Genomic DNA, 27,161 nt, shown 5'->3' with positions numbered 1-27,161 from the left:
CAAGGTCCGTTACTTTCACATCACACCCAGGTCGGTAGCCTCTCTGTCTTTTACTGCCTCTCCCCTGGTTTAGCTCCTTCTGCTGGCTTACCCTCTTGCAATCATCAGTGACTCAAGGACGCATGCTTCTTCCATTGAAACAATTGCAATTGCATAATCTGATGATGGCACGTCATTGTGGCAGCATGATTCCGGGTGCGTTATTTCTGCTATGAGCATGTAAATTGATCCATCATGGTAGAATTGGATGCAAATTGATGAAGCAGAATGATATACCATCTAAGGCAGCTTCCTTCACCAACACATTCCCTACATTGTTATCCAAGTGAAAATTAATGACATTCATTATCAGGATTTCCACATAAAATATCAATGACTCAGAGGATTACATTCTATCCATGTACCTTTTTCTATTTTGCATTTCTGTTTTATGTTAACATCCACAAAGATACAGTGCATTCAAAAAGTATTAAGACCCCTTCACTTTTTTCACATTTTGTGATGTTGCAGCCTTATGCTGAAATCGTTTAAATTCATTTTTTCCCTCATCAATCTACACTCAATACCCCATAATGACATAGAAAAAACAGGATTTTAGAAAGTTTTGCAAATTTATTAAAAAGAAAAAACTGAAATATCACATTGACATAAGTATTCAGACCCTTTGCTATGACACTTGAAATTTAGCTCAGGTGCCTCCCATTTCTATTGATCATCTTTGAGATGTTTCAACACCTTGATCGAAGTCCACCTGTGGTAAATTCTATTGATTGGACATGATTTGGAAAGGCACACACCTGTCTATATAAGGTCTCACAGCTGACAATGCATATCGGAGCAAAAACCAAGCCAGGAGGTCGAAGGAACTGCCTGCAGAGCTCAGAGACAAAATTGTGTCGAGGCACAGATTTGGGGAAGCCGACAAAATAAATTCTGCTTTTTTTTTTTTTGTATACAGAGTCGAGGCTCGTGAAAGAGCTAACATTTATCAAACAAACAAATCAAACAAACAAGCAAACGAAGTATATAAAAAGGGGAGCGGTCGACAAGATGGGGAGAGAAGGGGAAGTACATAAACACAACATTTGAGAGCAGGGACATCGGGAGATGTGTGGGAGGGAGAGGGCCTGGGGGGAATAAGGATAGGTATAAAACGCAAGGACACCAAGGACTTCCAGGAAAGAAGTCAAAAGTCACCTCAAAAAAGTGGATTTGGGGTGAATTTAGAGGGGGTAGAAAAGATCAAGGTTTTGGATTGGGGAAGATAAGAGATGGTGGTGAACAGCCGTTTTAAAGACCTGGAGGGAGGAGTGGGATTGAAGAGAGTGAGGGAGTTTGTTCCAGAGGCGGGAGAAAAGAGGAATGAAGGAGTGAAGGTGAGCAGAGAGTCTTGATTTTGGCAGTTTAACCATAAGAGGGTTGCAGGCAGATCTTGTGCGACCTGTAGGAATATTTGGGGGACAGAGCCCAGAGAGAGCTGGGGGAGGAAGGCCGGAGAGGAGTCGGTAGAAGACGGAAAGACCACCAACCTGCCTGTGGTGAGTAAGTGAAAGGCCCTCAGAGATAGCGTCATCGCGGGAGATTCCAATGATTCTGAACGCTTTGGTTTCAACAGCGTGAAGACGAGCTAGGTGTGAGGCAGGAGCACCAGCCCAGAGGGGAGAGCAGTACTCCATTGAGCTGCGGATGAAAGCCTTGTATGTGGTGAGGAGCTCAGGTGTGCCAAGGAAGGACTTCGCACGACGGAGGATGCCCAGTCGGCGACTGGCTTTGGAGGCCAGCTTAGAAATGTGGTTTTCCCAGGAAAGATCATGGCAGATAGTGAGACCCAAAAGCTTGAGTGACAGAACTTCTTGGAGAGGATTATTCAGAAAGTAGATGGGAGGGTTGTCCAGTCGGTCTTTTCGGAGAGACATCGTAAGAGTGTGAGATTTGTCAGGATTGAAAGACATGTTCCACTTGTTTGCCCAGTCTGTGATTTTGTCCAGGTCTGCAGAGAGTGAGGAGGCTGCAGACTGTCGATCTGAGGGATGAGGAATGGAGCGGCAGAGAGTGGAGTCATCAGCAAAGAGATAGAGAGGATTTTCAAGAGAGTCAGAGAGATCATTGATGAAGACCAGAAAAAGCACAGGGCCCAGAAAACTGCCTTGGGGAACACCAGCCTGAACAGGAAGAGGAGATGAGAGAAACACATTCAGGGCCACACGTTGACTACAACTAGAGAGGAAGTCCGCCAGCCATGCGTGGAGATTTCCATGGATACCAAAGGAGGGGAGTTTGGTGAGCAGAGCGGGGTGCCAGACCGTATCGAAGGCACGTGATATGTCGAGGGAGACAGCTCTAATTTCCTGTTTGGCATTGAGGACTTCCATCCATTGTTGAGACAGCAGAAGCAGCATGTCCAGAGTCGAGTGACCTGGTCTGAAACCAAATTGATGATCAGAGATCAAGCCATTGGAGAAGAGGAAAGATTTCATATCCGAAGCAATGATGGATTCCATGACTTTGCTGATAATTGGGAGAAGGCTGATTGGTCTGTAGTTGCTAGGATCTGTTTTTGCACCTTTTTTGTGCAAAGCGGTGATGTTGGCTGATTTCCAAGCAGATGGCAGTTGACCTTGAGCAAAAGAGAGGGTTGGGAACAGAGAGAGGGAGTGAAAGAGCGGAAGAACAGGATTTTAGGACCCGTGGGCTGATGCCATCAGGACCAGTTGCAGAATCAGAGTCGAGGGTTGACAGAAACTTTTCCACCTTGTCAGGAGGAAAGGACATGGAGTCCAGGAGCAGCTGGGTACGACTGGGTACGGTGGGTACAGAGAGGGATGGGTTTGGGACACAAGATTTAGAGGCAAACACAGAGTTGAGGCATTCAGCTTTTTCACGTGCGGAGTCAGCTGTGTAGCCGTTTGGGGTAAGGGAGGGGATGGAGGGCGAACAAACACCAAAAACAGATTTGACCAGACGCCACCAGGATTTGGAAGAGGGAGACAGATAAGAGAGTTCGGTCTTGAGAACGGAGAGATATTGTTTCCTGGCTCCCCTGAGGGTGGACACACACTTGTTTCGGGCTTTGTGAAAGGAAATGAGATTTCCTTCCGTTGGATTTGCTTTCCAGGAGACGAAGGCAAGTTGTTTCTGGGCAACAGCCTCACCACAAGATTCCGTGTACCATGGACGGTAGGAAGGGTATGACAACTGAAGACGAGATGGGATAAATCTGTGCATGAGAGAGAGAGCAATTTACTTTGGAAGAATTCCCAGGATGAGTTGATGTCAGAGGTGGTAGAGATGGGAGACCAGTCCAGATGATTGATGGCTGCTTGAAGACCGTGCCAGTTGGCCTGAGTGAAATGCCAGACTCGTCGACGCTGAGCAGGCTCCCTGAGAATGGTCAGAGAGATGTCCACTTTAACAAGCACATGATCAGATGAGCCAATTGGAGCAGAAGAAGAGCAGCAGACATTTTCAGGGAAGTTAGTCATAACCAAGTCCAGAAGAGAAGATGCTCCGTTGACTGAGATCCGGGTCGGGAAATTGACAGATTGTGTCAGTCCCAGTGAGTCGCAGAAGTCCTTTGCTGAGGAGCCATGGCTGGTGAGAGAGGTACCCACACCCAGCCAACTGGCATGGTGACAATTGAAATCACCACATATGAGGAAGAGAGAGTTGGGATGAGTAGATATAAGTTGGTCCATATTATCAGACAGCGAGATGTAGATGGAGTCATCACTGTTTGGTGGACGGTACAACACACATATGAACAAAAGGTGGGAGCGAAGGGGAAGCCATAACCAGAGGTATTCCTGGGGGTGAAGTGGAGAGAGTGCAGTGCAGGGCGAGTGAGGAAGAGAGTTTTTGATAAAGATAGCAACCCCACCTCCAGGACGAGGCTCAGGTCTATCATACCGGAGGAGGGAGTAACCCGGGAGAGATACTAAGGAATCAGAGACATCATGGTGGAGGAAAGTTTCTGTTCAGCAGATCACGTCTGGTTTGACAGAAGCAACCTGTATGGAGAGATCAGTTAAGTTTGATCGAAGGCCCCGGATGTTTGAGGTCCATACCATTAATGAAGAGGAAGGGGGAGCATCGGATACAAAACAGGGGGGAGGAGGGGTAGGGTAAGATGTGGAAGCGGTGGAAGAGGTAGGGAGAGCTGTTGAAGGTGTGTCAGAGATTTCAGAATAGCTCGGAGAAAGGGAAGGATGGGGCGGACAAAAGGTTTGATGGTGATTGGGTGAGGCACAATGAGGTGTTATTTGAGGAGGGGGAAGAGCGAGGCAGAAGGTTGGGGGAGATGGAGGTGAGAGTTGGAAGGGGGAAGAAGCGGGGAGGACGCTTTGAGGAGGGGGAGTGAGAGGGGGGAAATTGAGAAGAAATGAGGGTGGGGAGATTTGAAGGGGGGCGGCGAGGGGGGAGTTTAGGAGGGAAGGGACAAGGGGAGGGATTTGAAAGGGATGGGATATGGGGGAGATTTGGAGGGGAGGGGTGAGGGGGGAGTCTTGGAGGGGAGGAAGCCTCTCCTCAGTGAAAGACACAGGATTCTGTGGTCTGATGAAACCAAGATTGGACTGTTTGGCTTCCGTCTGGCCACTCTACCATAAAGCCCAGATCGGTGGAGTGTTGCAGTGATGGTTGTTCTTCTGGAAGTTTCTCCCATCTCCACACAAGATCTCTGGAGCTCAGCCAGTGTGACCATCAGGTTCTTGGTCACCTCCCTTACCACGACCCTTCTCCCCCGATTGCTCAGTATGGCCGGGCGGCCAGCTCTAGGAAGAGTCCCGGTTGTTCGAAACTTCTTCCATTTAAGAATTATGGAGGCCACTGTGCTCTTGAGAACCTTCAATGCAGCAGAAATGTTTTTGTAGGCTTCCCCAGATCTGTGCCTCGACACAATCCTGTCTCTGAGCTCTGCAGGCAGTTCCTTCAACCTCATGGCTTGGTTTTTGCTCTGATATGCATTGTCAGCTGTAAGACCTTATATAGACAGGTGTGTGCCTTTCCAAATCATGTCCAATCAAGTGAATTTACCACAGGTGGACTCCAATCAAGGTGTAGAAACATCTCAAAGATGATCAAGAGAAATGGGAGGCACCTGAGCTAAATTTGAAGTGCCATAGCAAAGGGTCTGAATACTTATGTAAATGTGATATTTCAGTTTTTTCTTTTTAATGAATTTGCAAAACTTTCTAAAATCCTGTTTTCTCTTTGTCATTATGGGGTATTGAGTGCAGATTGATGAGGGAAAAATGAATTTAAACGATTTCAGCATAAGGCTGCAACATAACAAAATGTGAAAAAAGTGAAGGGGTCTGAATACTTTCTGAATGCACTGTACACTACCGGTCATAAGTTTTAGAACACCTCAATTTTCCCAGTTTTTATTGAAATTGATGCAGTTTAATGTATCAATGTACTCTGAAATTAAGCATAGAACAAATAAACAATTGGAGATAAAAAGAAATCATAGAATCATTTTGTTTAACAAAATTTAATTTAAATTTTTGACTCAGCAAAGAAGTAGCCACCTTTTGCAGATATAACCGCCGAACACACTCGTGGCATTCTTTCTACAATGGAAATCAAATATTGTTCAGGAAGTTCTTCCCAACACTGTTGCAGAAGTTCCCACAAATGTGTTGCACTTGTAGGTTGCTTTGCTTTCACCCTTCTGTCCAGTTCATCCCAAACCAGCTCGATGGGGTTTAAGTCTGGAGACTGTGCTGGCCATTCCATGATTTGAAGCCTACCGTCATGTTCTTTTCCTCGAAGGTAGTTTTGACATAGCCTGGATGTGTTTTTAAGGTCATTATCTTGCTGCAGGATGAATCCCTGACCAACAAGGCGTATACCAGAAGGTATTGCATGGCGCTGCAAAATGCTGTGGTAGCCCTTTTGGTTCAGGGTGCCAGTCACTCTGTGCAAGTTGTAGTGAAATTATACTGAAGGTGAACCCGGGAGTGCTCACTTATCCCACTAAAGGGGCGTCTATAAGACCCGGGACAACCGTGGCGCAAGGACACTCCAGCGACACTTACTGTGACATATAGTCCTGTAGTTTGAATGGTATGTACGCCCCTATATGCTGCACTTGTTTTGCTTTGCCTATTGATATCGGACATTGCCCATATAATATTCCGATTCTGATGTCTATTGCATGAATGTATTTTACAGGATGTTACCACAGATCTAAATGATATTAAACCTACCCAAGGGACAAGTCGTGTCTGTGGTTGATTTTCACGACACAAGTCGCCGACTCTGGATCCAGCAAAAGAGCCCCAGACCATCACGCTTCCCCCTCCATGTTTGACAGTTGGTGTCACCCACTGAGGAACCATCCTTTCGCCTACTCGACAGCGTACAAAAACCCTGCGTGACGAACTAAAGATTTCAAATTTTGATTCATTGGTCTATAAGGCCTTCTTCCAGTCTTCAGTGGTCCACTGGTGGTGCTTCATGGCCCAGGCAAGCCTCTCTTTCTTATTTTGCCATCTTAGCAATGGCTTTCTTACTGCCACTCGACCTGTCAAACCTGCAGCTCGAAGTCTTCTCTTCACAGTCGAAACTGAGACTTGCTTACTTCGACCAGTGTTTAGCTGTGCTTGAAGAAGCTGTTGTCCTGTAAGCCGCCTATCACGCAAGCTGTTGACTCTCAGAAACTTGTCTTCTGATTCTGTTGTGGCTTTGGGTCTGCCAGACCTCTTCCTGTCAGATTTTCCTCCAGTTTCCAATATACTACTTCCTGCAGTGCAATATTGTCCAAATAATGCTTCAGAGGGTGTAATAACAGTCTGTTCCAATACTGCTTTTATACAGACAGGGGGTTTGTAATCAAGTCATCAGCAGAGGTTGGGACACCTGTAGGAATTGTTTGCATCAACTTTCAAGGCTTAATTTACTTACATTGCTGCAGAACAGCTGTAAGTTGTTGACCCATTACTTGTTCCCTGAAGAAGGCCTTTTTTTTTTTTTACAATATAACTGTGCAATTTACATTATTTTCCCATTTTTTCTAACCTAAACTTTTTTTTTTAACCTTGAGCAGTTTACTGCTTACCTTTGTACCATTTCAGGTTATTCACTGGACATTAAACTGCGTAAATTTCAATAAAAACTACAAAAATTGAGGTGTTCTAAAACTTTTGACCGGTAGTGTATGTCAAACCAATTATTTATTGAAAATGATGCACCAACTGATTATTAGGTGCAGGTCCAAAAAAAAAAACCCCGGTAAAACCTAACAACATCTTGGGTTCCTAAGCAAACAATGCAGTCGAAACGTCAATAATTAATCTTCTGAAAATAGCAGTTTTTCCAGCAGTGATACTTAAAGTGAGATCACAGCAGCCATCAAATTCACACAAGGTGACTTTGTGTGGAACACACTTGGGAGCAAGCCGCCTCCAGTATCGGTCAATGCCATTCTTGAAGTAAAGCACCGCAAGCCAGCGCACGTTCACCGGCACTTCGTGGTTTGTGAAAATGCTCTGCGGGAGAGAAGTGCAAGTGGTGGCAAAATACACTAATGTATAACCTCTAACCAAGGACACTGCTCCAGCACTTCACCTTTACATTTAAGCCAGGTCTCTAATTACCTCTGTACTCACAAAAATAATACGAACTAGAATGCCTCAATCCTACAAACTGCTTAATCAGTCAAGTGCAGCATTCTCCACACTTTTGGAAAGTACCTATATGTTGGGAAATAAATAGGTGTATGCGTTCACGATCCAGTTTCATTTATTTGTTTTGATGTTTGCAAAACATATTATTTCTTCGAATTTCTTTCGTTAATAAAATTTGATGCAATAGAGGACACCAAATCGTCAGAGTACATGCAAATTACTTGTGGCACAAGTAAATAAATAAATAAGGACTATGCTTTCCATACGTTTGGCAATTAGATGATAACATATATAAAAATATAACAATAATAACAAGCATTCTGAGTATTCTGAGTACATGTCCCCTACCGGCAGTCTGTCGTCCGGAAAACTGTTGGGGAAATTACCAAAGTTCAAAGTGCCATAACTTTGTCAAAAATGATCGAAACGTCGTGAAGTTCGAACTTGATCTGTACCTTATCATGAGGAAACCATGTACCAAGTTTGAAATCATTAGCATTAAGCGTTTAGAAAAAAAGTCCGGAAAACTGTTCTTTGCGTGACGGACTGACAAACGGACAAACTGACAGACGGAGGGACGGAGTGCAAACCTATAGTCCCCTCCGGTGTACACCGGTAGGGGACGAATAATAAATGCAAAAAGGTAAATCTGTTTAAGTCATGGTAACTTTTGCTGTTGTAAATCTAATAACCAATGCGAAATGGATGACTTAATCAATGTATACATTATTATTATTATTATTATTATTATTATTATTATATGTTAATAGCTCATACATTCATGATGGTGTGGCTTGTAGTCTTAATAATGGATCTACACAATAATGTTTGTTCGTCCATGTGTGTGTGTGTCTGTCTGTCTGCAAGAATCTGTTCCACCCATTGGTTGGGCAATTCACCTGACGACACCCGCAATTTATCCTTGGGAAAAAAAATTACACAGTCGCCATGTTGGTGCTTCCTGCAATGCAAAGCCTGACGTCTTCGGAGCTTTCATATTCACAATAACCACGCCCTCCCTGTAAGTTTTTCCCGTCATTGTAAAACTGCCAATGCGACAGTTAAAAGGATTTTGAGCCAATAGACATCACGGCGTTGTCAAGATCGGCCTCAGCGATCGAAGCAAGGCAGTCAACTTGTACACCACCAAAAAAACTATATGGCATTCTTTCAAGAAGTGCTTAAACCCATGTCATTCATAGTAAAAGGTCTTCATCTGAGGTCATTATATACTTTTAACAATGTGTATGGAGGCCGAGAGGCATCAGGAAAAAGATAATTGGTTTCAGGTCGTTTATTGTCACATATCTTTTCCACACATCTTGCGGGATTGTGAGTTGGACAGGTGACCGCGATGGGCTATTACAAGCACTTGGTCACATATCTTTTCTGCATATCTCAAAAGATGGGCCAGAGTTTGGATGAGAGTTTGAGGGCATTTGGAGGGGGAGGAGGGGTTGGGAGTTGTGGTTGGGGTGGAAGAGGGGTTGATGGCTTGGAGTGTGGAGGGGATAGATGTCATAGGGATGTGAGGGAGAGTGTGAGGACTTGGGGTTGGTGATTTGGAGGGGGAAGGCTTGAGGACTTAAAGTCACATCCTACATTACATAGAATTTCCACCAGTCCCTGCCCGCGAATAATATCAGTGGAAAGTAAATAATTGTGGGCCTACCTGCAAAAGTTCCTTTTTCCAATATACTCGTACATTTTATCCTTACTTTGGTGGTTTTCAATATGTATTTAGTGACAAAACTTCTGCTCAGTGCACTTGTCTGGTTTGCTTCTTTTTAAAATTAATCAAAACATCTAGCAAAGAACTGCCAGGAGACAGTATGTGCTTTTAATACAAGTTAAGGATATAACTAGTCTGTGGTGCAGTGTGTGATTCACTACATTTGACAGATTGGTGAACACGATTAATCTGCTATGGTTAAAGGGAATGTGATCCAAAGCAAAGTGAGAAATCTATTTTTGAACGATTCAAACGTGCACACTTTCACTTTTCAGGAGGAATACTGAAAGTGTAAATATCAAATAGTGTTTGGATACAGCTTAAATATATATATATATATATATATACTAGTGGGGTCACCCGTGGGAAGCCCACGGGCATGGACGTGTGTGACATTTGGACATCTTGATTTAGATGCTGCACATTAGATTTTACAAAATGGTTACTGGCAATTCATCAGATCCAGAAATGGTGTAATGAACACAATTTATTTATTTCACATAACATGTGACCCCTCACTCCTCTCTACCTGACACTCTCCTCTCTCCACCCTCACGCCTCTCCAATCCCACTCCTCCTCACACTCTCCTCCAATACCTCCTCACACTCCTCTCCAATTCCTCACACTCCCCTCCAATCGCTCCTCACTATCCTCTCCAATCGCTCCTCGCTCTCCTCTCCAATCGTTCCTCACTATCCTCTCCAATCGCTCCTCGCTCTCCAACCCCTCGCTCCTCGCTCTCCAACCCCTCGCTCCTCGCTCTCCAACCCCTAGCTCCTCGCTCTCCAACCCCTCTCTCCTCGCTCTCCAACCTCTAGCTCCTCGCTCTCCAAACCTTAGCTCCTCGCTCTCCAACCCCTCGCTCCTCGCTCTCCAACCCCTCGCTCCTCGATCTCCAACCCCTAGCTCCTCGATCTCCAACCCCTAGCTCCTCGATCTCCAACCCCTAGCTCCTCGCTCTCCAACCCCTAGCTCCTCGCTCTCCAACCCCTAGCTCCTCGCTCTCCAACCCCTAGCTCCTCGCTCTCCAACCCCTAGCTCCTCGCTCTCCAACCCCTAGCTCCTCGCTCTCCAACCCCTAGCTCCTCGCTCTCCAACCCCTAGCTCCTCGCTCTCCAACCCCTAGCTCCTCGCTCTCCAACCCCTAGCTCCTCGCTCTCCAACCCCTAGCTCCTCGCTCTCCAACCCCTAGCTCCTCGCTCTCCAACCCCTAGCTCGTCGCTCTCCAACCCCTCGCTCCTCGCTCTCCAACCCCTCGCTCCTCGCTCTCCAACCCCTCGCTCCTCGCTCTCCAACCCCTCGCAACTCGCTCTCCAACCCCTCGCACCTCACTCTCCAACCCCTCGCACCTCACTCTCCAACCCCTCGCCCCTCACTCACCAACTCCTCGCTCCTCACTCTCCAACTCCTCGCTCCTCACTCTCCAACCCCTCGCTCCTCACTCTCCAACCCCTCGCTCCTCACTCTCCAACCCCTCGCTCCTCACTCTCCAACCCCTCGCTCCTCGCTCTCCAACCCCTCGCTCCTCGCTCTCCAACCCCTCGCTCCTCGCTCTCCAACCCCTCGCTCCTCGCTCTAACCCCTAGCTCCTCACTCTCCAACCCCTAGCTCCTCGCTCCCCAACACCGAACTCCTCGCTCCCCAACACCGAACTCCTCGCTCCCCAACACCGAACTCCTCGCTCCACAACCCCTAGCTCCTGGCTCTCCAACACCTAGCTCCTCGCTCTCCAACCCCTGGCTCCTCGCTCTCCAACCCCTGGCTCCTCGCTCTCCAACCCCTGGCTCCTCGCTCTCCAACCCCGGGCTCCTCGCTCTCCAACCCCTAGCTCCTCGCTCTCCAACCCCTAGCTCCTCGCTCTCCAACCACTAGCTCCTCGCTCTCCAACCCCTAGCTCCTCGCTCTCCAACCCCTAGCTCCTCGCTCTCCAACCGCTCGCTCCTCGCTCTCCAACCCCTCGCTCTCCAACCCCTAGCTCCTCACTCTCCAACGCAAGCTCCTCACTCTCCAACCCTGAGCTCCTCACTCTCCAACCCCAAGCGCCTCGCTCCACAACCCCTAGCTCCTCGCTCTCCAACCCCTAGCTCCTCACTCCCCAACACCTAACTCCTCGCTCTCCAACCCCTAGCTCCTGGCTCTCCAACCCCTAGCTCCTCGCTCTCCAACCCCTAACTCCTCGCTCTCCAACCCCTAGCTCCTCACTCTCCAACCCCTAGCTCCTCACTCTCCAACCCCTAGCTCCTCGCTCTCCAACCCCTAGCTCCTCGCTGTCCAACCCCTAGCTCCTCGCTGTCCAACCCCTAGCTCCTCGCTCTCCAACCCCTAGCTCCTGGCTCTCCAACCCCTAGCTCCTCGCTCTCCAACCCCTGGCTCCTCTCTCTCCAACCCCTGGCTCCTCGCTCTCCAACCCCTGGCTCCTCGCTCTCCAACCCCTGGCTCCTCGCTCTCCAACCCCTGGCTCCTCGCTCTCCAACCCCTGGCTCCTCGCTCTCCAACCCCTGGCTCCTCGCTCTCCAACCCCTGGCTCCTCGCTATCCAACCCCTGGCTCCTCGCTCTCCAACCCCGGGCTCCTCGCTCTCCAACCCCGGGCTCCTCGCTCTCCAACCCCTAGCTCCTCGCTCTCCAACCCCTAGCTCCTCGCTCTCCAACCCCTAGCTCCTCGCTCTCCAACCCCTAGCTCCTCACTCTCCAACCCCTAGCTCCTTGCTCTCCAACCGCTCGCTCCTCTCTCTCCAACCCCTCGCTCTCCAACCCCTAGCTCCCCAACCCCTAGCTCCTCACTCTCCAACGCAAGCTCCTCACTCTCCAACCCTGAGCTCCTCACTCTCCAACCCCAAGCACCTCGCTCCACAACCCCTAGCTCTCCAACCCCTAGCTCCTCACTCCCCAACACCTAACTCCTCGCTCTCCAACCCCTAGCTCCTGGCTCTCCAACCCCTAGCTCCTCGCTCTCCAACCCCTAACTCCTCGCTCTCCAACCCCTAGCGCCTCGCTCTCCAACCCCTAGCTCCTCACTCTCCAACCCCTAGCTCCTCGCTGTCCAACCCCTAGCTCCTCGCTCTCCAACCCCTAGCTCCTCGCTCTCCAACCCCTAGCTCCTCGCTCTCCAACCCCTCGCCCCTCACTCTCCAACCCCTCACCCCTCACTCTCCAACCCCTCGCCCCTCACTCTCCAACTCCTCGCTCCTCGCTCCTCTCCCGTCTCATTCATTTTGGAAATGGAAGTTTCCACGCAACGAATAAATTGTCACGATCCTCAAGAGGAAGTGTCTCGTAATCATCAAATGGCAAGTAAATTACATTGTGAAAATTAAAGATTTCGAATGAACCTATTTAAAGTGTATGCGCACATAACTAATAAAAGAAAAATGAAGAAATATCTCTCGGTAATTTCCTGAAACATATTTTAGTTTTTACTTCCGGATACTAATGTTGAATGAAATAAGAACGAAGAAATATATGTCGTTTTGTGACGACTGTCATCAAAAGTAAAAGTAATATATCTTAACGGAAAAGAAAAAGCGAATTTTTAATATATGTCGACATTTTCCCCGACTGTTATTTTAGGCGGTGTATTTTCGTGTTTCATCATGGCGCGAGTTTTAAAAATATATCTCTGCATTTTCCCGTGTGTGCATGAATGTTCTCAATTATTTCTGACGTGAAAAATTAAATCAGATGGTGAATTCAAGATAAAATCGTGAGGGTGACTCAATGAATGCGCTTTATTTTACAGGCCTTTGAGAAATCATTTCGTTCTATAAACGGAAACTTTCATGGGATTCTCTTCCCGTTTTTTTTCCACCAAGTCTAAAACTATGTTAGCGACTGTTAAAAATGAAATGATATATCGAATTAGAGTTTAAATAAACCTGTGTGAGAGAGAAAGACAGCATGGGCCTAACTAAACAGGCCTCAAAGCTATTCGAGTTAATAAAATGGTGGATATTTGTTTGCATGAAGCCTCTCCCAGAATGGGTGGAGCTACTGTCTAAACGGAGTAAGCCACACCCCCGGACAGACAGACAGAATCACCGTAGCCTATTATAATATACTAGAGAAATACCCGTGCTATGCACGGGTGGGAGGCCAGAAACAAACAGGCAATGCAGATACGGTGAATGCTAAAGCATGAAACCAATAAATTCCACATTCCTGTAGCACCTTCAGTCGCACGTCAGACATGGACAGCAAGTTCGTGAAAGACTTCCATGAAAAACGTACCTGTTCGCAAACAAACGGGTACGTTCACATATAGAAACATCGATCGTGGGTCCGTGACGAATCTGCATATGGCGATGGCAAAATATCAGAAATTGAAGGGTTTTTTTATTTTAAACGATTCATATCAACATCCGTTGAATCATATCACACGCAAATCATCAAAATCTAAACAGTATCTTTGGAATTTCAATAAAGCCACATCACTGTTCATATCGGTAAATATTATTCCATCGTGTTTCAAATCGTGATCGATACACTATGATTGTGATGATCGTGATCGTGAATCGTGATCGATAATCGTGTTCACAATCGCCATGTCGTATGTACTCCCGATACGTGTACCAAATTCCCGAAACGTGTAACTGTACCAAATCAACAGTTAAAAGGATTTTGACCCGATAGGTGTTACGGCCTGGCAAGATCGATGGAGACAGCAATCTGTTAGATCTGATCCTCCTTCATGCAGAAGTGCAGATCCTCCTTCATGCCATATCCGATCGATGCAGCCGTGCAGTGATCGGTGCAGTCGTTTGTGCAGCGATCGGTGCAGCCATTTGTGCGGCACACGGTGCAGCGATCGGTGCAAACGTGGACTCCCACACTGCCACATCCTGCTGATACTTGCTCCCGCACAAACGGCTGCACCGATCGAGATTTAAAGGGAAGTTTATATAAATCGTTTAAAAGAAAAAAAGCCTTCAATTTCCGATATTTAGCCTTTTCATTTGGTCCTCCCAATTGAAGCCCCGCCCATAGGGCGGGTACCGTTGCTTGACGTAAGAAGAAGTCACAATGAACGTCATGCAAACGCGAATGTTATGCGGGAGTCCAAACCTGAGAATGCTGGAAACTAAAGCTGAAATTGGGAAAACTAAATAGCCTATTTTACTCCTGGGGATCCCAGGATTATCCACCCAAAATATCTTTGCGATCGGTTCAGCAGTTTTTACGGTACCTTTGAACGGACAGACAGACATTTGGTGAATTATAGTAAGATAGATATATATATATCTTACATATATATATATATATATTTATTTATTTATTTATTGTTATGTCTGGGGGTAAAGCAATATCTAGAGCCAGATAGATCTGTGTAGGTAGGTATTCGACTGTCATGATAGGGAATCTACCTGTAATAAGTTGTGTTAGTCCGGTTTGTCGGGTTAAGATATCTGCTTGTGAACATACCAGGATGTTTGAGTGTTAGATAGTATAGGGATTAAAAATAACGCCCCTGTGTGTCCAACCTGGTCATCAAACCTTTGTCCCTTATGGCAATGCACACCTGTAGACACTTAGTTAGTTCCTTTAGTGCACGCATTCATTAAATTCCCTTCCCTGACAAGACTTTGGAAGAAAACGGACAGGAAGCCAGTTCAGGGCACCGCCGCATGGCCACAGCCAGCTACATCTCCGGCAGGCCTCGAGTAACACGCTACGTGCTATGACCACGCTGCATGCTACGTGCTATGACCACGCTACACGCTACGTGCTATAACCACGCTCCAGCCCTGTGAATCGGTGGAGGGCACCGATTGGGTGGCGCGCCGAGGCGGACGTCACCGCCGCAAGGTTATAAAAAGGGCGCGCCGAACTCTGTGCGCAGTCCTAGCCCAAGTTCGCTGGCTTGCTGCTGAGAGTTCTCTGGAGTTGAGTGGAGTTTGCTTGCTTCTTGCACATTCTTAGTCTCTCTGGCACGTCCAACTCTTGGGAGAGCTGACTGGGACTTGGCAGACCGATCGTGTGTGGAGATAGACCTCGTGTGGAGCCACTAGCCTGCGTTGGACGCGTGGTGCTTGGAGCGAGGCCTGGTGATGCTCGGAGGCGGATGGAGAGAGCCGCGTGGGACGTCGACGGACCAAGATGACAAGACAGATAAGACCATTCCACATTTCCCCGAACATAATGGACGTTTCTATTTTCGTAATTCATTCCCTCGTCTGTATCTGAAGTGAGTTGTGGTGACGTCCCAATTTAGGATTATCATTTATTTACCGTCGCGTTTTATTGTATCGGGTCCGTAATAAACGTGTTTCTTTTTGTACCTTACATCTTGTGTTCGAGTTCGTTAATTTCCCTGCAGGATCGGTGCTGCCGTTTGAGTTTGTTCGCCCTCCACAGGTACGTGCTTCCGCCGCTTCTTCCTCTTCACTTCTTCTTCCTCCCGCGTTTCATAGTAAAATTCGTGTTTGATCGTCGCCTCCAATTAAATCCGTTTGGCCCATCTGCGAGCCCTGGTATTAACCAAAGGGTCTGCGCGGCAATATATATATGTAATGTATATACTACTTCACTCAAAAATGAAATGCACTGTGGAATTATGACTTTTTTTTTCTTTTTTTTTGTGTACAGAGTCGAGGCTCGTGAAAGAGCTAACATTTATCAAACAAACAAATCAAACAAACAAGCAAACAAAGTATATAAAAAGGGGAGCGGTCGACAAGATGGGGAGAGAAGGGGAGGAAGCACACAAACACAACATTTGAGAGCAGGGACATCGGGAGATGTTTTTGGAGGGAGAGGGCCCGGGGGGAGGCAGGATAGGTATAAAATGCAAGGACACCAAGGACTTCAAGGAAAGAAGTCAAAAGTCACCTCAAAAAAGTGGATTTGGGGTGAAATTAGCGGGGGTAGAAAAGATCAAGGTTTTGGATTGGTGAAGATAAGAGATGGTGGTGAACAGCCGTTTTAAAGACCTGGAGGGAGGAGTGGGATTGAAGAGAGTGAGGGAGTTTGTTCCAGAGGCGGGAGAAAAGAGGTATGAAGGAGTGAAGGTGAGCAGAGAGTCTTGATTTTGCCAGTTTAACCATAAGAGGGTTGCAGGCAGATCTTGTGCGACCTGCAGGAATATTTGGGGGACAGAGCCCAGAGAGAGCTGGGGGAGCAAGGCCGGAGAGGAGTCGGTAGAAGACGGAAAGACCACCAACCTGCCTGCGGTGATTAAGTGAAAGGCCCTCGGAGATAGCGTCATCGCGGGAGATTCCAATGATTCTGAACGCTTTGGTTTCAACAGCGTGAAGACGAGCTAGGTGTGAGGCAGGAGCACCAGCCCCGAGGGGAGAGCAGTACTCCATTGAGCTGCGGATGAAAGCCTTGTATGTGGTGAGGAGCTCAGGTGTGCCAAGGAAGGACTTCGCATGATGGAGGATGCCCAGTCAGCGACTGGCTTTGGAGGCCAGCTTGAAAATGTGGTTTTCCCAGGAAAGATCATGGCAGATAGTGAGACCCAAAAGCTTGAGTGACAGAACTTCTTGGAGAGGATTATTCAGAAAGTAGATGGGAGGGTTGTCCAGTCGGTCTTTTCGGAGAGACATCGTAAGAGTGTGAGATTTGTCAGGATTGAAAGACATGTTCCACTTGTTTGCCCAGTCTGTGATTTTGACCAGGTCTGCAGAGAGTGAGGAGGCTACAGACTGCCGATCTTGGGGATGAGGAATGGAGCGGCAGAGAGTGGAGTCATCAGCAAAGAGATAGAGAGGATTTTCAAGAGAGTCAGAGAGATCATTGATGAAGACCAGAAAAAGCACAGGGCCCAGAACACTGCCTTGGGGAACTCCAGCCTGAACAGGAAGAGGAGATGAGAGAAACCCATTCAGGGCCACACGTTGACGATGACTAGAGAAGAGGTCCGCCAGCCATGCGTGGAGATTTCCATGGATACCAAAGGAGGAGAGTTTGGTGAGCAGAGCGGGGTGCCAGACCGTATCGAAGGCACGTGATATGTCGAGGGAGACAGCTCTAATTTCCTGTTTGGCATTGAGGACCTCCATCCATTGTTGAGACAGCAGAAGCAGCATGTCCAGAGTAGAGTGACCTGGTCTGAAACCAAATTGATGATCAGAGATCAAGCCATTGGAGAAGAGGAAAGATTTCATATCCGAAGCAATGATGGATTCCATGACTTTGCTGATAATTGGGAGAAGGCTGATTGGTCTGTAGTTGCTAGGATCTGTTTTTGCACCTTTTTTGTACAAAGCGGTGATGTTGGCTGATTTCCAAGCAGATGGCAGTTGACCTTGAGCAAAAGAGAGGGTGAAGAGAACAGAGAGAGGGAGTGAAAGAGCGGAAGAACAGGATTTTAGGACCCGTGGGCTGATGCCGTCAGGTCCAGTTGCAGAATCAGAGTCGAGGGTTGACAGAAACTTTTCCACCTTGTCAGGAGGAAAGGACACGGAGTCCAGGAGCAGCTGGGTACGACTGGGTAAGGTGGGTACAGAGAGGGATGGGTTTGGGACACAAGATTTAGAGGCAAACACAGAGTTGAGGCATTCAGCTTTTTCACGTGCGGAGTCAGCTGTGTAGCCGTTTGAGGTAAGGGAGGGGAGGGATGGAGGGGGAACAAACACCAGAAACAGATTTGACCAGACGCCACCACGATTTGGAAGAGGGAGACAGATAAGAGAGTTCGGTCTTGAGAACGGAGAGATATTGCTTCCTTGCTCTCCTGAGGGTGGACACACACTTGTTTCGGGCTTTGTGAAAGGAAATGAGATTTCCTTCCGTTGGATTTGCTTTCCAGGAGACGAAGGCAAGTTGTTTCTGGGCAACAGCCTCACCACAAGATTCCGTGTACCATGGACAGGAGGAAGGGTATGACAACTGAAGACGAGATGGGATAAATCTGTGCATGAGAGAGAGCAATTTACTTTGGAAGAATTCCCAGGATGAGTTGATGTCAGAGGTGGTAGAGATGGGAGACCAGTCCAGATGATTGATGGCTGCTTGAAGACCATGCCAGTTGGCCTGAGTGAAATGCCAGACACGTCGACGCTGAGCAGGCTCCCTGAGAATGGTCAGAGAGATGTCCACTTTAACAAGGACATGATCAGATGATCCGATTGGAGCAGAAGAAGAGCAGCAGACATTTTCAGGGAAGTTAGACATAACCAAGTCCAGAAGAGAAGATGCTCCGTTGACTGAGATCCGGGTCGGGAAATTGACAGATTGTGTCAGTCCCGGTGAGTCGCAGAAGTCCTTTTTTGAGGAGCCATGGCTGGTGAGAGAGGTACCCACACCCAGCCAACTGGCATGGTGACAATTGAAATCACCACATATGAGGAAGAGAGAGTTGGCATGAGTAGATAGAAGTTGGTCCATATTATCAGACAGTGAGATGTAGATGGAGTCATCACTGTTTGGTGGACGGTACAACACACATATGAACAAGAGGTGGGAGCGAAGGGGACGCCGTAGCCAGAGGTATTCCTGGGGGTGAGGTGGAGAGAGTGCAGTGCAGGGCGAGTGAGGAAGAGAGCTTTTGATAAAGATAGCAACCCCACCTCCAGGACGAGGCTCAGGTCTATCATACCGGAGGAGGGAGTAACCCGGGAGAGATACTAAGGAATCAGAGACATCATGGAGGAGGAAAGTTTCTGTTTAGCAGATCACGTCTGGTTTGACAGAAGCAACCTGTATGGAGAGATCAGTTAAGTTTGAACGAAGGCCCCGGATGTTTGAGGTCCATACCGTTAATGAAGAGGAAGGGGGAGCATCGGATACAGAACAGGGGGAGGGGGGGTAGGGTAAGATGTGGAAGAGGTGGAAGAGGTAGGGAGAGCTGTTGAAGGTGTGTCAGAGATTTCAGAATAGCTCGGAGAAAGGGAAGGATGGGGCGGACAAAAGGTTTGATGGAGATTGGGTGAGGCACAATGAGGTGTTATTTGAGGAGGGGGAAGAGCGAGGCAGAAGGTTGGGGGAGATGGAGGTGAGAGTTGGAAGGGGGAAGAAGCGGGGAGGACGCTTTGAGGAGGGGGAGTGAGAGGGGGGAAATCGAGAAGAAATGAGGGTGGGGAGATTTGAAGGGGAGGGGCGAGGGGGGAGTTTGGGAGGGAAGGGACAAGGGGAGGGATTTGAAAGGGATGGGATATGGGGGAGATTTGGAGGGGAGGGGCGAGGGGGAGTCTTGGAGGGGAGGGGTGAGGGGGTAGTTTTGGAGGGAGGGGCAAGGGGGGAGATTTGAAAGGGATGGGTTATGGGGAGGATTAGGAGGGGAGGGGAAAGGGGGAAGATTTGAAAGGGATGGGTGATAGGGAAGATTTGGAGGGGGGGGGTGATGGGGAAGATTTGGAGGGGATGGGTTATGGGGAAGATTTGGAAGGGAGGGGTGAGATTGGATTTTTGAAAGTGTACGATTAATGGGAAACGAACATTTATTGCAAAATGAGTTTCTTGTGACCTTCGAGTTAAAAATACGTTTAAGGATGCTGGAGGGAGGATGGAGTGCAGGAGAGTTTAGGGAATGTAGAAAAAAGGCACTATAGGAGATGGAATTTTTTTTGGGGATGAATAGATTTGGTGAGCAAGTCGAAAGCAGCCTTTTAAAGAAGAAGAAGAAAAAGGTGTTATAATATATGACGGAATACAGATCTTGAGGGGGAAAGTGTAAACATTGAAGGTTAATAACAGTGAAAACTATCTGGGGAAATGGGGGAGAAACACATGGTCGAAGAACGAACGAACGAATAAGAATGAATAAACGAATGAGAACAAGGAATAAGAACAGAGAAGGAAATGTTTTTTTTTGTTTTTTTTTGTTGAGATTTTAAACAAGGAAGTAGGCTATGGGGTGAAAAGACTGGGAAAACAGAGAACAAAAGTTATTGGAGCACAAACGATGGACCGCTGAGAGAAAAACAAAGCCTCAAGGTTGTACACTGTACAAGGCCTCAAGACACAACACGAATTAACACGATTTTCAATACAGGTATGAAAGATTTGCACCGAAAATCTTCCTCGGGACACAATATACGTACACACACCATAAAATAAATACAGTTATAACGAAAATACAAATGGGAACAATTACTTAACTTCGATTTCAAAATCGCTCGCGACGCGGCAAAGGCCTTGCTCGCGACGCGGCAGACAGACGATTAATTTATGAAAGATAAACACCGAGAAACTTCCAAGGTGCACACTATAACTTCACACACCGAAAGATAAATACAGTTTCGACAAAATACAATTGTGAACAGACTTAACTTTGAAAACGTGGAGACCGTGTGGAGCTTCGAAAATCCCTGCCGCCGTCTCCAAGATCTCGCGAGATCTCGTTGACTTCTGAACATGTATCAATTTGAGTGAGAAAAGATAAACATGTACAGTGCAGTCCATTATAAGGGGTGGGCTGGCAGGATAGCAAAGAGGCCTACATACTCTATTTTGAGATGTCTAGCCTGGGTTTGAATCCTGTCATCCTGATGTTTCGGATGCAGGTTTAAGTATCCGTGCATGCACCATACGTCAGAAGTATGTTTAGCCAGAGAACGCGTCTGCCAGCCTTGGCCGTTCTCAACGTTAAAGATCATGCAGTCATTTGAGAAGAGTATGTGAGTTATCGCCGGCATCCCGGACGTATTATAAATTATTGACACCTTCAGTCAAAATGTTAGTATTGGCCACCTGGCTTGTGACAGACTTTGGAACAAAAATGTTCTCCGTGAACCCCACAATAAGTTGTGAATAATTGGAGCCATTATAATAGCAGTGGTGGCTGTATTAGTAGTAGTAGTAGTAGTAGTAGTAGTAGTAGTAGTAGTAGTAGTAGTAGTAGTAGTAGTAGTAGCAGTAGTAGCAGTAGTAGCAGTAGTAGTAGTAATAGTAGTAATAGTCTTATTATAAAGAGCACTCAAGTTTCGTTTAATTTTTAGCTCATCTGGAACGTAGTTCCAGGGAGTTTGTGGGAGAGGGCGTCGTTCATCTGTCAGTCCGTTCGTCCATTCGTAAACACTTGCAACGTCTACTCCGAAACTGCTGATGGGATTTGGACCAAACTGGGCTAAAATAATATTTGGTATGTTGGAACTCAAGTTTGTTCATGGCATTTAAAAAAAAAATCGGGTTCTAAAAAGGGGTGTTTGTATGACTGTTGCTCCTGATCCAGGTGCGCTTCAGGACCAGCAGTCCTAGTTTTATTTTAAAGGTACTTTTCATAGGCAATCCTATTTTGTCAACCAAATTTCAACCCTAGTTTTACAAAAAAAAAAGAATACAAACTAGAGAGTTCATAGAACACCTTGCTTACCCCAAGCAGTCTTGAGAAAAAGGAAATGGGAAGGGTTTTAACACTAGAACTACCAGCCTCACCTACCTACCTAATAGCTCAAAAATCTCTTTGTCCGTGAGCCCTGGCCACCGTGACATGTTTACTGTATAGCGTGAATACAATACACTGTCTGAAATCGAATGAATGAACGAACGAATGAAAATTTGGAAATTTTACATGCACTTCCTGCTTAGCAGATTCGGCACACAGAGATGAAATCTCATCGAAACATGTATTGATAATAACTTATCTCAAACTAGAACGCCACTCAGTAGCGCGCATACTCCCGCCGTGGGTCAAGTTGGAATAGTACGATTTCACAAAAGTTTGAGGGAGTAGTTCAGTGACAACACAAGACAGACACTGCACAGATATATATTTAGAATATATAGAAGATAATGTTAAAAAAAACCAGGGCAATTTCACTTACACTTTCGGATTCAGCGTTCAATTCTATATAAGTGAGTGTATTTTGAGGCATCTGTGACTTCAAATAAAATTGTAAGCCAGGAAAACGTTCGTTTCATTCTTTGGGATACAACATGTAAAACTGGCCCAAACGTCAAAACAAAACTCGCTCATTTTAAGTCGTACAAGCTAATGCGACCACTCATTCTTCTGGGAAGAATCCCGTGCACATGCTTGTCACACTTATAACTCACCTAAGTATTTATAAGTTCATCAAATACTGACACCACGATTGACATTCGCTGAGGTAAATGTTGATATCTCTTCTGAGGTTAAAAAAAAAACAGTTTTAAAGCATTATACGTATCAAACGATACATTTTATGAAACGGGGAAACCGAATACACACTTTGGTGGTTTTAAAATGACAGAATATGTCTTTATTAAATTTAAAAAAGAACCTTGAAGACGACGCTGCTAACAAAATACACCGCTCTAACGCATAACCACGAGTTTAAGCGACATTCACAACAAATATGAAAACTATTTTCATATCACAAAGTTAAATACAGAATATATAGAAGATAATGTTTTAAAAAAATGATCCCTATCTTCCAATGGTAAGCAATCCTTCAAAAAATTCCTGGATCCGGATTAATATCCTGAGCTTCACCAAAAACAAATCAATTCTTCCTTATCCCAAGGGCAATCATCCCACCAACTTCCATCCAAATCCGTTCAGAACTTTTCCAGATATCTTGTTCACAAACACACGAACACACACACGCACACGCACACACACACACGGACACGAGTGAATGCATTACTCCCTAGCGGGAGTAATTACAATTCATCAATGCTGAACCCATGTGTTTTATGCAATACATTTCCTTAGCGGTCAAATTGACCGCAGTGGCGGTTTTAGGTATAATAGCCTGTATCTCAAATGTGGTTGAGGTCAGGAGGTCAATATATTGTTTGAATATTCAACACCCAGAATCAAGAAAAGTCAAGGAAAATCAAAACTGTGAACAAAAAAATTACACTCATAGTCAGCTACCAAACATGTGCTTGCGGTCAAATTGACCGCTCCGGAGGTGCTAGTGTTAAAACTCTTCCTTTGCGTTTCCGAGTACAATGTTAAGTTCCTAAAAGCCGCCATTTTGTCTGAATCTCAATATTCGTCAAGGCAGAGAGCACGAGGGGCAAATTTCATTGCTCGAGATGGTGTAAAATGCTGTAATATTTTGTCCAAGTACTGCTAAACTGGAGGTTTTTGAAAGTGCAAAGAAGGCGATTTGTGTTCAAGTGTTCAAGTATATAATTCAATTGTAATAAAATTAATGTTTTGAAGGCTGTAGAAAAAAAAAAAAAAAAAAACTTTCAATTAGTTATTTGTGCCTATTGTTTGTGTCCTTTATGACATCCCTAAAAACAGCAAGTTTCCTGTTTGGAGTAATTTTCAATTTTATTTGACTGCCAGACAGAATAAAAAATTACCTTGTTCCTCTGTGCATGTGCAATCAAGACAAGATTCCGTACTACTTGCCAAATTCAGAGCCAAAGTACTGCTGAACTGCGGGTTCGTGCTCCGATTCATGTAACGATTTGTTTTCCACATTGTTCAAAATATAAAATTCAATTGAAAGTAAGTTCTTCCTCGATCATAAACTGACATCTGTAGACAGACAAAGTGAACCAATTGCTACCCCTGCTTTTCGCTTCACACACATGGGATAAAACGATGCTTCGCAACAGCGAAGCAAGTGCATTGAAAAGGACAGGAAAGACTTCGATCGATACAATCTTTTTATCATTAGTTTGTGCTTTTGGGGGGAAAGATAGCGAGATAACCTTTGGGATGATTTTGTGATTGTCAAAAGCAACTGCAGAAAGGCAAGCAAGCTATATTTCAAATGGATAATTTTCCAAGCCACGGAAAAAAAACCAATACAAAAAAACCTGAACAAGGGCTGTCAAACTGAGATTAGAAGGTGTTGCAGTGAGTTCAAGGAGTTGGGGGTCATTACAATTTGTCTCTCCACTACCAATTTCACTCACACCATCTCAGGCAAGAGCAGGGAAAATCTTTTGAAAATTAATTGCCTGTTGGCCAAGCAAATTTTTTCCAAACAATGCCATTTATCCTCGTCAAATTCTCGATCAAGATTTTACCTCTTATACAAATAAATCAGAGATAGAATGATGGCAAGTGTGATGTTGTTATTCATTATGCACCACATTGTGATGGCAGCTGGAAAATGGCAGAAATCCATTTCAGGGCAGTCACCCATTTACAATGACTGTATCGGGCTACTTTCCTTCTGACCTTTATTTTTCAATCGACAAAATTTACTTTTGGATACGGTGGTATCCCAGTGTTACAAAATAAACAGAATGAACAGTTTTTAAAACAATGGCAAAATAGCAAGAACATACATTTGAGGTTCAATAATAAAAGCTCAAAACCAAATTAATTTTGTATAAAAAGTCCATAAATAATAGTCCACAATATAGTAGTGTTGCACATTAATTGGGATGGAACGACATGATATGCAGTCATTTTTTGCATCCCTCTGATAGGCCGTGGGGCTGTAATATCGAACATAAGCGGGGGTACCTGGTATTGTCCGATGCTGTTATAATCCTGTTGGCATTTTTTTTTTTGAAGAGATGTTTTTTTTAATCTTGTTTTTTGTGTGTGTGTTGGGAGGGGGGAGGAGAGGGCTAAAACACTTCCCTTCACCCACTAAAGACTGGGGTTGGTGATAATTTACTATTATCTTTCACATAGCTACAAGGGCTTAGGCACTCACTATACTGTGATTGAAAAAATGCTAAATTATTTTATCAAAATTTTATTTTACCTAAAACACTCTGCTGCACTGACTGATGAATCTTAAAGTTTGACAAATATCCATTTGGCTATCTCTGAGAAAAATGGCTGGCTGCACATATGTACACAAGCACACACACACACACACACACACACACACACACACACACACACACACACACACACACACACACACACACACACGCACACCATTGCTAAATGAGGTTTCAGTATCCAGTTATTTTGGCCGAAATAATGCAGAAATCAAGAAAATGGCCAAACATCAAGACCACAAGAATGAAGTGATAAGATCCTGGAATCCGAAGAATGCCAAAATATGTTATTTTTATTTTTATTTTTTTTACAAAATAATTAAAAATGAAAAGCTGAAAAGTTTTGAGTCAACAGGTATTCAATCACATTGCTATTACACTCCAAATTCATCTCAGATGCATCAAATTTCCTTTGATCATCCTTAAGATGTCTCTACAACATGGTTGGACTCCACCTGTAGCCAATTCAATTGATTGGACATGATTGAGAAAGAAACACACCTTTCTATTCAAGGTCACACAATTTACAGTGCATGTCAGAGCAGAAACTCCACCATTAAGTCCAAGGAACTGTTTGTAGAACTCCAAGGTAGAATTTTGAGGAGGCATAGATCTGGGGGCAAGGATATAACACAATTTATCGAGTGTTGAAAGTTCCCAAGAACACAGTGAGCTCCATCATTAGGAAATGGAATCAATATGGAACTACCCAGAATCTTCTTAGAGCTGGCCGTCCAATCAAATTGAGCAACCGGGCAAGAAGGACATGGGTCATGGAGATGACTAAGAACCCAGTGACCACTCTGATAAAACTTCAGAGTGCCTTGGCTGAGATGGGAGAACCTGCCGGAAGGACACCAGTCTCTGCAACACTTCATAAATCTAGGCTTTGTAGAAGAGTGGCTAGACGGAAGCCACTCCTGAGAGAAAGGCACATGACAGCACACCTGGAGTTTGCAAAAAGGTGTGTGAAAGACTCTGAGAGCATACTGCAAAAGATTATGTGGTCTGATGAGAAGAAAATTGAACTCTTTGGCATGAATGCAAAGTACTACACCTGGCAGAAAACAGGCACAGCTCATCTCCCATCTAATCCCTTCCCGACCGTCAATCATGGCGGTGACAGCATCATACTATGGGGGTGCCTTTCAGCGGCAGAGACTGCAAGACTTGTAAGGATGGAGGGACCAATGAATTGAGCCAAATACAGGCAAATCCTTTTCGAGAACCTGCTTCAAAGTAAGAAAGACCTTAGACTGTGGCGAAGATTTACGTTCCAAAAGGACAATGACCCCAAGCATACAGCCAAAGTAACACTGGAATGGCTTCAAAACAAGAACGTCAAAGTTAAATCCCATGGTGAATTTGTGGAAAGACTTGAAGATCGCTGTTCACCGACTCTCCCCATCCAACTTGACAGAGCTTGAGCAAATGTGCAAGGAAGAATGGGAGAAACTCCCCGAATCCAGATGTGCAAAGCTGAAACGGACATACCCAAGAAGATGACGCAATGACGCAATTGATGACGCAATTGCTTAATCTGAAGAAATTACTAAATCTTAGCTTATTCCACATAGAAATCCTAAAATGGCCCGGACAATATTATTGGCACCTTTTAGAAGTTCTTAGAAATAATTAGATTCAAGCAGAAGATTCTCCTTTACATTGAATTGAACTCACCTGTGGCGAGTTGCAGGTGCCTGCAATATAAAAATCACTCATTCAACCAGTTTGAATAGAGAAAAGGACTTATTCTGCTGTTTTGTGTCACTCTGTGTACCGCAATGAGCATGTAGAAAAGAAAGAAAACCAGAGAATTGTCTGAGGTCAGATACACGAGTGTAGCAAAGCATGGACAATCCCAAGACTACAAGTCCATCTCCAGAGATCTTGATGTTCCTGTGTGCACCGTACACAATGTTATCAGGAAGTTTAAGGCCCATGGCACTACAGCCAACCTCCCTGGATATGGCTGCAAGAGAAAACTTGATCGAAGATTGCAGCGAAGGATTGTTTGAATGGTGGAACAAAGCACATCGATCAACTGCCAAACAGATTCCAGCTGACCTTCAGACACAAGGTACGACCGTTTCAACTCGCACCATCCGTCGCCAACTCAATGAAAGGGGGTTCAATGGTAGGAGACCCAGGAGGACCCCACTGCTGAGAGAGACACAATAAAGCATGACTGGACTTTGCCAAAACACACCTGAACAAGCCAAAATCCTTCTG

The 27,161-nt window shown here is 45.5% G+C and overlaps 1 protein-coding gene across 2 annotated transcripts in view; it reads right to left on the bottom strand.

Moving 5' to 3' along the window:
• Nucleotides 1–27,161, bottom strand: part of IPO11 (importin 11) — a 326,013-nt gene that overhangs the window by 260,629 nt on the left and 38,223 nt on the right. For both annotated transcript variants that reach the window (XM_068108036.2, XM_078773404.1), the window contains exon 3: nt 7,390–7,490. In XM_068108036.2, the coding sequence (XP_067964137.1) occupies nt 7,390–7,490 (101 nt within the window). The remainder of the gene's footprint in view (nt 1–7,389; nt 7,491–27,161) is intronic.

The sequence above is a fragment of the Myxine glutinosa genome, chromosome 2, assembly GCF_964187855.1.
Source record: "Myxine glutinosa chromosome 2, kmMyxGlut1.1, whole genome shotgun sequence".
Lineage (NCBI taxonomy): Eukaryota > Metazoa > Chordata > Myxini > Myxiniformes > Myxinidae > Myxine > Myxine glutinosa.
The sequence above is the reverse complement of the archived record's forward strand: the minus strand, read 5'-3'. Positions and strand labels throughout refer to the sequence as shown.